At 36.0% G+C, this 16,126-nt stretch overlaps 1 protein-coding gene across 1 annotated transcript; it reads right to left on the bottom strand.

The window, feature by feature from the left end:
* Nucleotides 1-627: 627 nt before the first annotated feature.
* Nucleotides 628-4,656, bottom strand: COMMD3 (COMM domain containing 3). The gene is made up of 8 exons (XM_006192982.3): nt 4,453-4,656; nt 3,024-3,135; nt 2,853-2,916; nt 2,722-2,756; nt 2,289-2,349; nt 2,140-2,196; nt 1,987-2,046; nt 628-995 (listed from the first exon to the last, which is right to left on the bottom strand). The coding sequence occupies exons 1-8, from the start codon at nt 4,589-4,591 to the stop codon at nt 936-938; spliced, it is 588 nt and encodes a 195-aa protein (XP_006193044.1). The 5' UTR covers nt 4,592-4,656; the 3' UTR covers nt 628-935.
* Nucleotides 4,657-16,126: the final 11,470 nt, after the last annotated feature.

Genomic DNA, 16,126 nt, shown 5'->3' with positions numbered 1-16,126 from the left:
CTCGGCGCGGGCATCGCTCCGGCCCCGCACGCAGCTCAGCCCACCCCACCCCCCGTTATTTCTTTCTTTCCGCCGCCCGCCTCCGCCAGCGGCGGAGACGTCCGCGGGCTCCCGCCGAGGAAAGCGCCCGGCCGCCGCCCCCCGCTCGTCCCCGCCGGCCCCACGGGCTGCGGCCCAGACTCCGGCGCCGCGGCGCGGAACCTGCGCCCGAGTTGGGCTCGCGGAAACAACAGCGCCCGCCCCGGTCTTCCCGCGGCCGCGCCGACCCCCCTCCCCGCCCGCCAGTGGCCGAAGCGGGGCGCGCGCGGGCAGCCGCTCGCTCGGGGCCAGGGGCTCCGCGCGGGACCGGACGGCCGGGGCCTGGGGTGCCCGGGGGCGAGGGTCGGGCTGCGGGAGAGCCCTCGGGCGCAGGTAACGGGGACTGGCCGGCTCCCGCCGCGGGGCGACCGCTCCCGCTCCCCACGTCCCGCGAACCTGGGGTCTTCAACCAACCCCGGAGATCGCATTCTTCCCCACTGTGTTTAACTAATCCTGAGAAAAGGCGATCGTTAAAAGTTAAAGCCAATCGTGTCTATGTCTACAAAATAATAATTAACAAACTAAAATCTAGACACAGGCTCACCACTCTTTTTGTGAGAACAACTTATTTATTCAGAATGTGATACTGTACTTCCTTTCATAAGACTTGAAAAAGATCAAATGGGATCAAGGTACAGATAATGCTAAAGATGACTCAAATACTTAGGCAGAATTTCCCTCTTAACCCTTTAACAAATGTAAAAAAATGAAGTGTCAAAATTTGTGAGTGACAGGAATCTAAAAGAAAAATAATCTGTTCTCCTGCAAAGGAAGACGTCCAGCTCGCACAAACGATGGTTCGGCCAACGGCAAGGCGTTCCCGGTCTTCCTCTAGAAAGATCGTTAACTTCTCCAAGTTACAACTGAGTTGCTCTTTCCAGGCTTTTTGAAGCATCTTTAAGTTTCCCTATTAAGTCCTGAAAAACGTATATGATGGTACGTTTTTAGGATAAAACACGAGAAATAAGTATTCAAGTTTAAGAAAGATGCCAAAAAAAAAAAAAAAAGACGGGAGACACTTTCTAAACGAGTTTGAAATTCACAAAGATTTAAAACCTTTGACAAACCACTATCAAGAGAAGGTTTTCCTCTAAAATACAAAATATTAAAACAAATTAAAAGGTCAAAAGAAGGATTTCCTATAAACTATCTCATCTTCAAATGGGCTACTTGTCCTCAGATGTGAAATACGGTTTCTAACTGAATCCTCTTAACAGGCAAGGAATATCAAAATTAAATCTCTCAAGTTATCTAACAAAGATTATGCTGTATTCACATCTTCTGAAAGAGTAAAGTTTGATTAATGGTTACATTAAAAAGACTGTAGGACATTCCTTTTGAAAAATTCAATTTCATCAAAATTTCAAGTAATGATACTCATTTTTTTAAACAGAAATAAATTTGTTGTCATGTCCATTAATCAATGTGGTTTTGAATCCCCTCAGTCTTACACTGGCAATATAAACAGTTTTAGAATTTTATGTATACTTTCTCCTTTATATAAAGTCATTTAAAACCACTGTTTAAAAATCCTGTTTTGAAAGTTTAATTCAATTTTTGTAAGCAAAGAAGACATTTTCAAAGCCATGCTCTTCATTTTGCTTTGTCCTATTGGCTCAAACACATCACAAATAGAAGGAATTTACACTCAACACTACACAAGTTTATTTTAATTGGGGGGAACAGCAAATGCAGACCAATTCTCTATTAGTAACATCTTAATTTCAAAAGGGAAGCCTACGTTAAAATATTGCTTTTGAAGCCCTCTTCCCATCAAATCCTTAACCAACCTTCATTGTCTACTGACAGATGGTTGGATTAATTTTCTTTTGAACTTTCCATAGGCATAATTCTCAATTAAAAATCTATGAAAAAAAATAGGCATTTTCACAGATCCTAATACTGTACCTGTAACTGTTCCATGTTGCAACTAAAACTAATCTCTGGATGGGATCGGGAATCAGTGTTCTAGGGAAGAAAAAATATGCTGTTTATTTAAATCAAGGAAATTTTAAATTTCATTGCACATTTAATTTTTAAACAGGGTTTTTGTATAAATACCTCTACATTTAAGGTCACCAAATACGCAGGTCTGTACATCTTATGAAGTTGATTCGTCTAAAACAACACAACACATGGATTTCAGTCCTTAACTGTTTTTTTTAATAAGTTCCCTAAATTCCCTTAGAGAACATTTTGTTAAATTTTACCTTTATCTGATATTCCAAGCGCCAAGAAACATCAGTTATGTGAGGGAGAGATCTGCCTATACTGAAAGATACAATGATAATTTTGTTCATAATAACTGCAGAAAAACTTTTAGTTATTTATCTTTACCCACAATGGTGTATACCACCTCCCCCACTCAGACACACACACAATTTTAATCCATTCGGAATTTAAAACTTTGTTAAACTTTATTTTCAAGTTCTGAATAGTAAAAGAGCATTTAAAAAATTATCTCAATAAACTTTATCTTTAAAAACATTAGCTTAACTTCAATTGTTTCACTTGCCCTTTGCCCCCCCCCTTTTTTTTTGGTCTAGATCCCTGGTTTTTGCCCTGTTTTGTTTCACACCAGTACTCTCCATTCATACCTGCAAGTGAAAAGTGGCTCAGCTTGACACCTTATACAGTACCTACCTTCCCAGTAGGATTTCTAGGGAATTCTTATTATTCTGGGAGGGGAAAAAAAAGAAAGAAAATCCATCTTTGCAAACACAGTAGAAGACAAATAGTAACTGTTAATTTTTTTTTAAATTTAAGGAAGTAACCTGATATTCCGTGCAAAACAATTCTATTCTCTCTCTATCAAATTTACAGTCTTCCAGAGAGGTGCTAAAGAAGGGAAAAAAAGCAAAACTTTAGTCTCCATTTTAAAAACTGAAATTGAAATCATAAAGGTACTATTTGAAAATAAATGGATATATAAATATATCCTGTACCTTAGAGTTGACTTGTCAGCTCTTTGCTTTCCAGCCTCCAGTATGTAAGTTGCAGCTGCTGCATGACAATGTTTTAAAACCACTGGGTCGATATGTTTCAAGTCTGGGTGATCTAAAATAAATTAATTGCCAGTGATGCCTGGGATAATAAATTTTTTATAGCCCTGCTCCTAAAAAGGTGTTTTAATTTGGGTAAAGAACAGTGTTTAACAAGATAACAAGAAGAATTCTACTATAAGGACTGGCAATTATAAGTTGAGATGAGCAACATGGTCAATGGCAAAACAATAAAGAGCATACATCAATAATTAATGCTGTTACCTGGTCTCAATTATCTTCTTTTATTTTGCCTTAATATTTTTATTGTTTTTAAAGAAACAATATAGTCCTAGGGTAAAACAACTATACAGCGGTCATTCTAATGCTGGATGGAGTCAATTCAGAGGAAAGTAAGATATTTTACATGGTGTAAATTTAAGAATGAATAAACTTTCATTCTATAGATTAATTTTAGGGTAACTGGCTCCATGGACATTAATACATGGGGGTGGGCGAGAGGGAACGAGTTCAGAATATAAAATGCAAAGTATTTTCAGGTTTTGACAGCTATCCTTTTTTTTTTTTTGAGATTAACCCAGGTGGTGGTTACTATTTTCGTTTAAAGAACTTCCACTTTCATACATTTTGTACACGTGTTTAATTCGTGAAACTACAGGGAAAAGCCAAAAATTTGAATTGTTGAGATATTTATATTTAAGAAAATCATCTAAAAGCGATCTGTCTTAAAATATGCTTCCATTCATACGGCTCCTCAATCACTGGACCACTTGACAAGAGTCTCGTCTCCTGATTAACTGGTGCGAAACAAAACATTATGCACCATATTTTAAGGTTCTAGGCGTGGAACCTGTGCAAAACACACTGAACTAGCGTGTTGGGAGGGAGTCAGAAGACCTTGAGTTATTCTCTAAGCTGGAAAATGTCAACACTGTTTGACCTAGTAATTACTTTGGAAGCAGACCCTTTCAAACCTTCGCCAGCCTAGCACTGAAGGCTTGAATTGCAGGGAGCTGCCCTGATGAAGGCCAAGTGTCAAACAGCCTTTGCCCCAGACCAGGCTGAAAACCTTAGATGTTTAGGCCACAAACAAGACTTGAACACGGGCTTTACAAAGGAACAAAGAGACTGGGAGGGGAAATCAGGCCAGGAACGTGTAGCTGGCTGTGTGCAGGTGCCAACTGGGGACAGAACAATGCTCAGGGTCCGCTGTGGGTTCTGGCAGAGCCAAATCCCTACACTCCGTCCGGAGCGAAGGGCAAAGCCCGGAGACTTCCTCTTCCCGGGGCTTTCCCCTTCTCGCTCGGTCTCGCTCCTCTTCTCCGAGAGCCCCTCCACCCAGGCCGATCCAGCTCAGAGCCGAGCGGCTTACCTAACACGGCCTCGTCCGCCTGGGCGTCCAGCAGGCTCTGGAAAGCCGCCCGGAGGAGAAGCGTGAAGGCGTTGGAGTCGAAGGAGCCGGGATCAGCCAGCATCTGGAAGCCTTTCTGCACATACTCCGAGAGCTCCATTGTGAGCGCGCCGTGACCTTCGACACGCGCACCACGTGACGCGCGCGCTCAGCTGATGCGGCCGCGCGCGCACGCGGCTGGGGCGGCGGCGCGGGCTGCGGGCCTCCCCGCCCGGGGCCTCCCCGCCCGCCCCCCGGCCCGCGCCCCCGGCCGCCCGCCAGCCGCCGCCGCCGCTTCCGTCCAGCCCTTCGTCCTGCGCCCGCCGCCAGAGCCGCCGCGCCTCAGCGCCTGAGGCGGTCCGGGCGCTTTGTGGACGCGCTCGGAGCTTTCTCTGCTCGGCGCCCACCCAGGACTGTCACCGGCTCCGGCGGGAGCGCTCCCGAAAGACCCCCTCGGGAGGTGGTGACGGTGTCGGGGTCCCGGCCCCCAGTTCCCCGAGAACTACGCCTTCCCCGCTCCTCGCTCAGCGCGAAAGCTTGTGGGAAGCTCCAGTTTAAGGCAACTGGTTGGTTTGGGTTTGGGGTTTTGTTTTGTTTTTTTAACTCAACAGCTTAACCCCACAGCACTGCCCTTTTGTGAGTGAGACTGTAGACGGCTGATTATAGTTCTTGCTTAGTTTTCCTTCTTCATTGTCATTTCTGGAATACGGCAATCGATTCCTTTCTTCGGGGAGGGGGGCGGTGTGTATACACAAATAGAGATACATAGAGCGCGCGTGTACGCGCTGTACTTGGACAACTGAGGGGTTAATACCTTATTCACGAACACATTGGGCAGAATTATTAAGTTTTTACCACTGCAGAAACACCTTTCAAAAGCAAACTGATGCAAATTTTGTGCTACTGTACTCACAACATCTATGAGCCCTGTTTTAATTAGTCAAACAATCTTCATACATTTATATCATAGTTATCTTAGTAAAATATAGTCAGGAATGGCAAACCCTTGATTCGAAGTACATTATTGTTTCGAATACCCATAATTTTAAAGATTCAAATGCTGTATAAAGTTTAACTTCCCCTTTATATTTCTACAAAGTTGGAAAACAGGAGTGATTCTAAAAAACAAAAAACAAAAACCGCGAAGGAAAGTAGATGACACTTTTTTGATCAAAAAAGTTTAGAAAGAAAAGTCAAAATGCAAGTTCTTTCTGGGTGAAGGGGAGAGGAAAGCAACAAGAAAGATGTTTTAGTGTTCAGGAGGCATTGTTTGAAACAGACTCAACATGAGACACTTTTTTGGACATAATTTAGGTGCTTGTTTGGAAAAAAAAGTTTCTAATGAATACAGTCAACATTTAACCTTGCACCAATGCATAAAGAGCACTTGATTTCACAACAACAGGACGCAAATGGAATAATTTAGCATCAGTAAAGATTGAGTAACTACTCAGTTCTCCTTTGAAGGCTTTGAAAGGCATGTGAACTAGCTCTCCACTTCGGTGAGCCTATAGGAGCAGTGAAGGATTTAAAAGTCTCCCTAGAGATTTTAAGAAACAAATACCTATTAATCATGTTCATTTTTTCTTCCCATCTCTCATTTTCTTTCTAACCTCCTTGTTTCTCATCAGTAGTAAAATGTCAGTTGAAAAATGTCCAGATACCTGATTTGCATGAGGGATATTTTACAGGGCAGAGTTGTGTAAAAGTTTAAACAATATTAACAACACCCAAGCTCATTATGTTTGTTACACATATATTTTATGACTTTTCGTAACATTGATTGTTAATACTCTAATAGAATTTGAGTTGGTAACTGTAATCATACTCAATTTAGTGTCAAAAAAGAAAACAGTAATGCTTGAGCATAGATTTTTAAATGTTACTTTAAAAGAGGAAAGTAAATACGATTAAAGGAGAGTTTGTGGGCAGAAAAGTTAGGAAATTCACAAGGATTGTTTCCATAATAGCCATCATATTATCCTCCTGTACATAAGTCAGTTCTTTGTCTTATAAGGCATTTGTCCTCTTCTGCCTAAATGTATTTATGTGTTAGGCCCAAGTGATGGGACCATTTCCAGCTCACACAAAAATTTTAACCATAATGTTTTCTGATACTAGAAAACTGAATTTTCCCCCTGTAGCTACATTTATTTCGACTTCCTTTGAAGGAGGCACAGGATTAAGTATTTGTTTAAGTGTAAATAGTATATGTGTATCTTTGACAAGTAAGCCATTAAAATACATTGAAGTATAATCATTAAAAGGCATGATTACACAGATGTAGACTCTTCGTTGCAGCAATAAAATCAATATATTCTATAGTATTAGAAAAACTATGTGTGAACACATTCTGAAAGTGTGAAAAAATATTTAAAATTTTTGGTTTGATCACTGAAAACAGCATTGGAGCTTTTACTAAAAAAATTCTGCAGCCTTAAAAAAAAAATTCTGCAGCCTTAAAGCCAATAGACTAAATTTGCCCTGAAAAAACCTTTTAAAATAACAATTATGTGGAGATGAAAATAACAAAATAGATATTCAAAGATCTTCATGCCAATAATATATACTTTTTTTCCTTTTAAACTGCAAATATTAAGATGGACAATGCTGATAAATTTCTCTTTTTGAGAATCTACAAATTATTCAAGGAATCACTTTAAACAATATTTTAGAGTGTTTTCAAATACATTCTGCCCTTTGAGCTGGTTTGTTATTATTATTATTATTAATTTTGGGGGGGAGGGGGAACGAATTTAATATTGGTCTCTGCACTGTGAGGGCAGTTTTATTGGGCTGGGGCATTTACAGGATCTGTGTGGTCAGCTTTTCCCAAAGGCCTCACTGATACATTTGTTGGTTGTAAAAAATTTCTAGTATTTATTTTTTAGAGTGTGTAAATACTTTTGCTTTTGTGTAGAGAAAACTGAAGGAAAGTATCCCTTTAGATTGACAAGTTCCTTGAACATCCATGGGAGGGGAAAAAAAGCCAATATGCTTAAATGCCCATGGGACATCCAGAAGTTTTCAGTGGCATATATAGTATGTCTTCTAGTGGGGTTCTATTTCATCCTGCCCATGGAATACCTGCTCATTTTCCAAAGAGAACGAAGTTAAAAACACTTAAATATTATCTATACACAAGAAATCATCTCTCTGCCCCTTAATACTGATTCTTTGATGGTTAATGATCTTAAAGCCTTGAGATAAATATTAATAAAAATAGAATTTACTCTTTAAAAGATATTTTAACCACAAATGAAGAATTGAGAGGATGCTTAACTGAGTTACATGTGGCATTTGAGAGTATAGGTCAAAATTATTTCAGTGGAGTTTATAAAATCTATATACATTATGTTATTAAATATCTTAACTTGGTAAGGCATAGATTGGGATTTGGAATTTGTTCAGTTTTTTGGCATATTTATCACCACAGAGTTCAGTGATTTCAAATTGAGTCTTGCATCAAATATGTTGTCAGAAGACTGTATTAAGCATTCAGAAAGGACAACAAAGCTTTAATTTCCAAATGAAACATTTAATCCAGTCCCTTCTATAGGCAAATACGACCTCCTCCCCGCCTTACATCATGTAGTCTATCTTGTATTTGAGGACTTTCAGATAAAACTCAAATTCATTGCAATCGAATTATTGCCTTTAGATGTGAGAGAAAGTGAAATGCTAGTCACATGAAAGAAACTGAAACTGTAGGAATGAAAATCAGTGATAGAATGTTCTCTAAAACACAGAAAATTCATGCTTGTGGGTTTTCAAAAGTGTTCTGTATTTTTCCCTCTAAACTTTTATTCAGAACATGTAAACTAATTAGTACAACTTCTATTTAAGTAATATTTTCATCATTTAGTACCATTTTTAAAATTTTGTTTTTCAGATAGTTGCATCAGGGAACTATCAGATGTAAAACTTGAAACTGATATAACAATAAACAAAATTAAATATTTCAAATCAAAGTTGTAACAGGTTAAATTATCATACTACTAAGAAACTGCGTTTCTTAAAAAGATAAATCTCAAAGCATTTCCTTTGAAATTAAGAAACTATACTTTTGTTTGCAAATAGGGAATTCTATAGTCAAGATATTGTTAAAAAAGAATAGAATTTCTAAAGTGAGATTTGGGAGCTGTCATCAAGAGTGTCATGCCTTGATTTTGTTAGCTACTTGAAGCAGAATGAGACAATTTTGTAACATTAAAGGAATGTCCATAAGCATCAAATGATAATTTTTAATATCAAATCTTTGTGTCTAACCAGTCTGTAGTTTTGAAAAGATTTTATGCATTTTGGAAAAGTCATGTCAGCTCTTTAGGGCTTCCTTTGGGAAGGTGGATCCTTTATTTTCAAGCCAACCAACTAATGTCACATGGGAATATCTGAGTCGTACAGACTAAAATTGTGAAGTCTTAAGCTGAGAAGAAATAAGAAATTGGTTTTTGTTAAAAATGAAAATAAACAAATGCAGTTTGGCAAGGGGTGAAGGCAAATTTTAATTGAAAGGAAAGGAAATTAGAAAGAAACAAGGAAAGCCGCCGTACTCCACAGTACATTTAATGAGAAAGAACACATTAAATTATGTGTTAGAACTTCTCTATATAGACAAATAAAAACTAATTACTTACCTTTAAATTCAGAAAGTGATTTAAATGATTACAATGTACTTAACTTTTGTATGAATTATAAAAAGCAAGTTTACTCCTTAAGTCACATAATTTATACCTACTTCACCAAATGAAGTGACACGAAAATTAGGAGCTGGCCAATCATCCAATAAACTCTGTCAAATAGACAATTTAGATAATAAACACAGTCTCCCCCTGAACAGCAGGTTGATTTCATTTTCTACTTAAATTTATAAAGATCACCACTTTGGTTTCCTACCTCGTTGATGTGGTATTAGGCAGAATGACCCATGGCTTAGCTAAAAGAGAATGAAAGCGAAATGTGGACATGTTGAAACAAGTTTACTTTAATGAATATATCTGATTAATTCTTCCATATGCATACAGACTCTCCTTAAAATTGTTAGTATATTTTTAAAGAGAGAGAAGGATTGAATACTTTTTAAAAGAGGGAAAGAAGGAAGGAAGATGTTTCCCTTCAAGAGAAGAAATATCCCAGAAAGCTTATTTACTGTTTATTTTCTCTGACACAGTCTGTTACAGCAAGATTCTCTTAGCTACACTTAATTCAGCTAAGCCTCAGTCGTGCTCAAAATGGACTAAAAGATCATCTGTCATGTCGGGAACTTGACCAGTTTTAAGATGGCTTATGTTTATCTTACAACAACAGAAAACATCTAACAGATTCCCTTCCTTTCTGGTTCTGGTTTTGGAATCTCTGTTCTAACCTTGTATTTTCTCATACCTCAGAAATTAAAGTTTTGACCAGATCATGAATTCCAGCACCCCCCACCCCCCGCAAAAGGAGGGAATAAATGGGCCTACTTAATGGAATATTATTGTCTAAAGCCAATAATTTTTAAAAGTTTGTATTTTGAGAGCATGCTTTTTACATATTAAAACTTGAATTTAAGTAATATACAAATATTCTCATTTTGTTTAAAAGAGTATAATTTTAAAAAGAAAAAAGGAAACAAAAAAAATGAAAGGAGTATTTTATAGACTAAACTCAGGTCTCAGTAATCTGCACTTGCTTATAAAATGAAAGATTTGACCATCACTTATCAAATGAATTATTTTGGAACAGAAGTTATGTGTCTAAGAATTCATGATCTGAATTAAAAACATTGCAAATACTAAAGAAACTATACAAAATTTGGTTTTAACTCATTTAAAGTAAACATTTAAACCAAAATTAACATTTTAAGGGAGATTGCAAAGAAAGGCTTAGGTAAGAGAGGTTTAATATTTTGAAATATATATATTTTTTAAATAATTCTGGTTAAGAATTTAACATTTCAGTTATGGTTCTGTTGAATGTTATTTTCAAGAGAATACATATTTTATCTCCCTTGTCAAAAGGAAGCATAGACTCAAAACAATTTTATGCAAAATTCACTCTAAAAATACTTTTTAAAAATACCTAGAATTGTGTTCAATTCTCTCACTTATATTTTTGCATATACAAAACTATTCAGAAAATGCTTTATTTGCTTTTTATTAGAGTTGACTTATATGAGTTTCAGCTGCACAACATAGTGATTCAATATTTTTATACATTGCAAAATGATCACCATGATAAGTTTAATTACCATCTGTCATGACACAAAGTTATGACAATATTATTGACTATATTCCCTATGTTATACATTACATTCTAGTGATTTGTTTATTTTATAACTGGAAGTTTGTCCCTCTTACTCTCTCACCTATTTCATTCATTCCCCCTACCATCCCCTCCCCTATGGTAAGAAAAGACTTTAAATAGTTTATACATAACTGATTTTTACGCCATGCTGAATGCTCAGAAAGTGATTTTTATAGGCTGTTGTGAAAACAAGTGCCTATGAAATAGATGAAAATTTCCTATTTTGTCTCCCCAACCTTTTGATTGTTTTTATTAAGTTTGAAGCATAACCACATTCTTACTCCTCCTACAAGTGTTATTTTCAAAATTACATTCCTTTGTATAAGCATTCTAACCTGTATTTTATGGAAAGGAATTGGGGAAGCAAGGTTTATAAAATCATTTTAATGTCATAAAATACCAAGAAAATAATGACTAGCAACAGAGGTGAAAGAGAGAATTGTATTAATATAGTCAAGTTAGTCTATATAATTAGAAACTTAGACTTGAGTTACTAGTATCTGGGTAATTACTCAACTTTCTTCTTATTTTGTGCTAAAGTAAATAGGCCTGGATCATTTGGAGCAACAGTATTCTAAATCAAAATTAATCGGATAATTGGCAACTTTTATTTGACTTGCAGTACTCTATAAATTGTAGACCAAGAAATGAGAAATTTGGTAAAGACTAATCATGTAGATGGAAATACACAGGCAAATGAGGCCTGGGGAAACTCTGAATTTTCATATGCTTTTTTGGAAATTTGAAGGTGACAAGATTTTTAATTCAGCCTAATTATAATATATAGGTGAGTGGTCAACAGAGGGTTAAGAAAATTTTGTTTTTGTTAAAGTAGCAATTGAATTAAAATATTTGTGAATTGAAATGAAGAATTGTTTTATAAAACCAATGGTAGCAGTAAAGATGTGTATTCTGTTTTATAAATTTCTGTAGACAATATGCACTCTACAAAGGACTCTTTTTTTCAACAGTAATGCTAGAAATACTGGTTTTGCATTTGCCAATTATAGTAGAAGGAAAGTAATATTCAAGTATATATGTTGTTGTTTTGAAGGTTGCCTTAAATTATTTTTGTAACAAGGTGGACATTAATAAAAACCTAAAATACAGAGGTTTGTGAGATTTTGTAACCAATGATTAATGTGTTTTGAGAAATCTAAAAAACATTTTCAAACCAATACTTTTTAATGAATTTAAATTTCATTTTGCTTTTATTCTGTTTCTAAAAGTTGCTATGATCAATATTTGTCTGTTTGTAGAAACTATGACATTCCATGATGACTTAATGTTCAAGTTGAGTCATAACGATAGTCTTTTATATTAAAATCAAGAATGACTATAGGAAAATAGTCATTTTGTAAGCAAACATCCTGTCAAGTAATGGCCAGGGTAGCCGGGAGCATATGTCATAAAGTAACAGACTTAAATCTTCAGCCAAGCCTTAAGTATCTGTCCATTGACATAAAGATAGTTGTGTTTGTCTTAAGCTTTTTCTCTTAGCTTCCCTTTATTTTATTAAATTTTAGAAAATAGTGTAAAGATAAAGACTTGGTTAGATTTGAACAGATTCAACACAATTCCTAATATGGTAAGGGAAAAAAAAATCTTTACATTGAAATGTTATCAGAGTCTCGAGCATAGTTTTACATTATGCAAAAAATTAAAATGATCATTTGATCATTCCAGCTAAATATGATAATAGAAGAGTAGATAATGCTACTATGTGTGTTGGAATAATATCACACCATTCTTTTGGAGGAAAATAATTGTTATTTTCTTTACAATATCTGAATAATTACATAAATAATACTTTGGAAATATAAGCATTTACATGGCAAATTTAAGGATTAGAGTTTATCTCCAATTTTAAGTGGAGCATCAATTTTTCGAATAACACATTTGATTAGGGTAACACAATTTATTGAAAAGGAATGTAAAAAATCCTTTGTGGAGTATTTATCCAAAGATGTATTCTTTTGTTTTGTTTTTTTAGTGGGGAGATTTTCATAACTGGGCTTTAAAAGTTTATTTTTACCTTAATTGTAAGGATCACTATAAAGTTATATAAATAAGTTACAGTGCTTTCTTAAAGTATACTGAGGCTCATGGAATTTAAACCTTTATAGTTGTTACTTCTTTACTTTTTTACTTTGCTGTCCTTAAAAAAGAGTCCTTTGAAAAGACGAGTACCTGGTACATAACAGATAGTCAAGAATATTTATTGAATCAATGAAGTCAGTATGGAGCATGGAGTCAGAGGAAATTGGGCAAAAATCCCTATCCCACCTGCTTCTAGTTCTATGACCTTGGACTTATTTTCTCTAAGTCTCATTTTTCTCAAATGTATAAGGGGAGTAATAATGGCATCTCTTTCATATGGCTCTTGAAAAGCATTCAGAGCCTAAGCATGTGCAAAACATTCAGAGCCTAGCCTTAGCATGTGCTCCATGCATGCAATTACAGCCAAATAATGTAATTCTGTAATTGTGAATTTTATTTTCACTGGCATAGATATTTTTTTCCATTCAGATTTACAGCTGTTGTGCACATGATGTAATCATTTGAGGACCTCAAGCACAAAAACCCCTACTTAGAAAATGAAATAAAAACCTTCTGGGCTGCATAACACTTCTTTACAGTGGATCTGACAGAGCTCTTTTAATAGCATAAGTCATAAAATACTCTCAAAGACCTTGATGACAATAATTATCTTACCCTTCATCTCTTGGCCCCCTGGGAATCTCAGAATCCAGGCCAGTGTCCATTATGGTCAGCTAACCTGTAAACACCTCCATCTTCAGAAGGCCTAGTGGGCCATTCCTTCTCTTCCCACTGGTTCTTACTCTAGCTTTTCGTGAATCACTTCCTCTGGTTAGCAACTCATTAGAAAGTATTCAGAAGCAAAATCGAGATGCCTTCACATTTTCCTCTGGAACATCTCTTGCTTATTTTAATCCTAACTGTAAGGATCAGTATAAAGTTACACAAATAGGTTACAAGGCCTTCTTAAAGTATATTGAATCTCATAGGATCTAAATCTTTATGGTTGTCACAACAACTGTCAGGGAGCTGCTTTCTCATCCTCTAGTTAGAGTGATCCATGACTTGGGTCCTCTTGGCTCCACTTGGGACATCTTTGCATATTCCATAAAGCTTTGAGAAGATCAAGCAAATTTAAAACAGTAAGGAAAAAGAACCCTTACCTACAACGTGGAGGACACACAATTTGGAATTTGGAGGTTTAAACTCTGCAACTCCAAACAAAGTGTTGAACAATTCAATGAGTTTGTCAAATGTATGCAGTCATGTAACCTCACCAAGATGAAGATACAGAGCATTGCCATAATCCCAACAACTTCCCCTCTTCCCCTTTGCAGTCATTATACTCCCTCCTGCCCACCCTATCCCAGGCAGCCATTGATTTACTTTGTCTTACTATAGTTTTATCTTTTCTGGAATGTCTCACAAATAGAATCATTCAGTTTGAAGTTTTCCTGTCCAGCTTCTCTTACCAGGTATTTTTGGATTCACCTACGTTGATGTATGTATCAGTAGTTCTTGCCAAAGAGTATTCCATTGTATGGATATACCGCAAGTTTGTTTATTCATTCCCCAGTTGATGGACATTTAGATTGCTTCCAGTTTTTAGAGATTATGAATAAAGCCTCTGTAAAGATTTGTGTGCCAAGTTTGTGTAAACATATGCTTTTATTTTTCTTGAATAAATATTGAGATGTGGGATTGCTGGTTATATGATATGAATATGTTTAACTTCACAAGAAGCTACCAAACTGTTTCCCATAGTAGCTGTATCATATTGCATCCTCACCAGCATTGTATGGGAGTCTCATTGCTTCACATCCTCTTCACGTGCAGTATTATCGTTACTTTAGACATTTTAACAGGTGTATAATGGTATGTCACTGTGGTTTTAATTTGCATTCCCCTAATGACTAATGATGTTGACCAGCTTTTCATGTGCCTATTTGCCATCCATGTATCTTTATTAGTGAAGTGTGAATTCAAATCTTTTACCCATTTTTATAGGGTTATTTATTTTCTTATTATTGAGTTCTGAGGGTTCTTTTTATATTCTGGACACATATCCTTATCAAATATGTTTTTGCAAATATTTCTCTGGATAGTTTGTGGATTGTCTTTTCATTTTCTTAAAAGGTCTTTCAATGAGCAGAAGTGTTAATTTTTTATTAAGTCCCATTTTCTTCTTTTATAGATTGTGCCTTTAGTGTGGTATCTAAGAAATCATTCTTTAACCAAGGTCACAAAGACTTTCACCTAGATTTTCTCCTAAAAGTTTTACAGTTGTAGATTTTACAGTTAGGTTTGTGATCCACTTTGTGTCAATTTTTATATATTGTGTGAGATATGGATTAAGTTGGGGTTCTTTTTGCATATGAATATTCAATTATTTTGTCCTATTTCTTGAAAAACTGTACTGTTTTCTCTGAGTTGCCTTTCCACTCTTGTCAAAATTTAGTTGACTATATACATGTGAGTCTATTTCTGGATTTTCTATCATACATCGATCTTTGTGCCTATCCTTTTGCCAATACCAAAGCAGTCTTGATTATTGTAGCTTTATGTAAGTCTTAAAATCAGGTAGTATGAGTCTTCCAACTTCTTTTTTTTTTCAAAATTGTTTTGGCAATTCTATTTTGTTTGCTTTCTCTGCATAAATTTTAATATCTGCTGGTTGATTTCTGCAAAAAAGACTGCTGGAATTTTGGCTGGGATCACATTGAACCTATAGATCAATATAAAGGAGAAATGACAATATTGAGTTTTCCAATCCATGATCATGGTATATCTCTACGTTTATATGTCTTCTTTGATTTCTCTCATCAGTACTTCATAGTTGATCATGAAGATTTTTTACATATTTTGTTAAATTTATACCTAAATATTTTATGCTTTTTGGTACTATTTTAAATGATACCTTTTGAAGTTTCATTTGTTAATTATTCATTGTGAATATATAAAGATACAATTGGTTTTGTATATTGACCTAATATCCTATGGCCTTGCTAAATTCACTTATTAGTTCCAGTTAGTTTTTATAGATCCCATTTGGGATTTTTTTCTGAGTAGACAATCATGTCTTCTGTAAATAGAGATAATTTTATTTCTTTCTTCCCATTCTTTATGTCTTTTATTTTTATGCTTTATTTCACACCTCCAGTGTGACGTTGAATAGGAGTGGTGAAAGTAGACATTCTTACCTTGTTCCTCATCTTCAGGGAAAACCTTTTGTCATTCACCATTAACTATGATGTTAGTTGTAAATTTTTCATAGATACCTTTTCTTAGGTTGAGGAACATAGGAATATCCCTTAGAATTCTAGTTTGCTGA

Source organism: Camelus ferus, chromosome 35, assembly GCF_009834535.1.
Source record: "Camelus ferus isolate YT-003-E chromosome 35, BCGSAC_Cfer_1.0, whole genome shotgun sequence".
In the NCBI taxonomy this organism is placed as follows: Eukaryota; Metazoa; Chordata; class Mammalia; order Artiodactyla; family Camelidae; genus Camelus; species Camelus ferus.
This window is presented reverse-complemented; position numbering and strand designations above follow the sequence as displayed.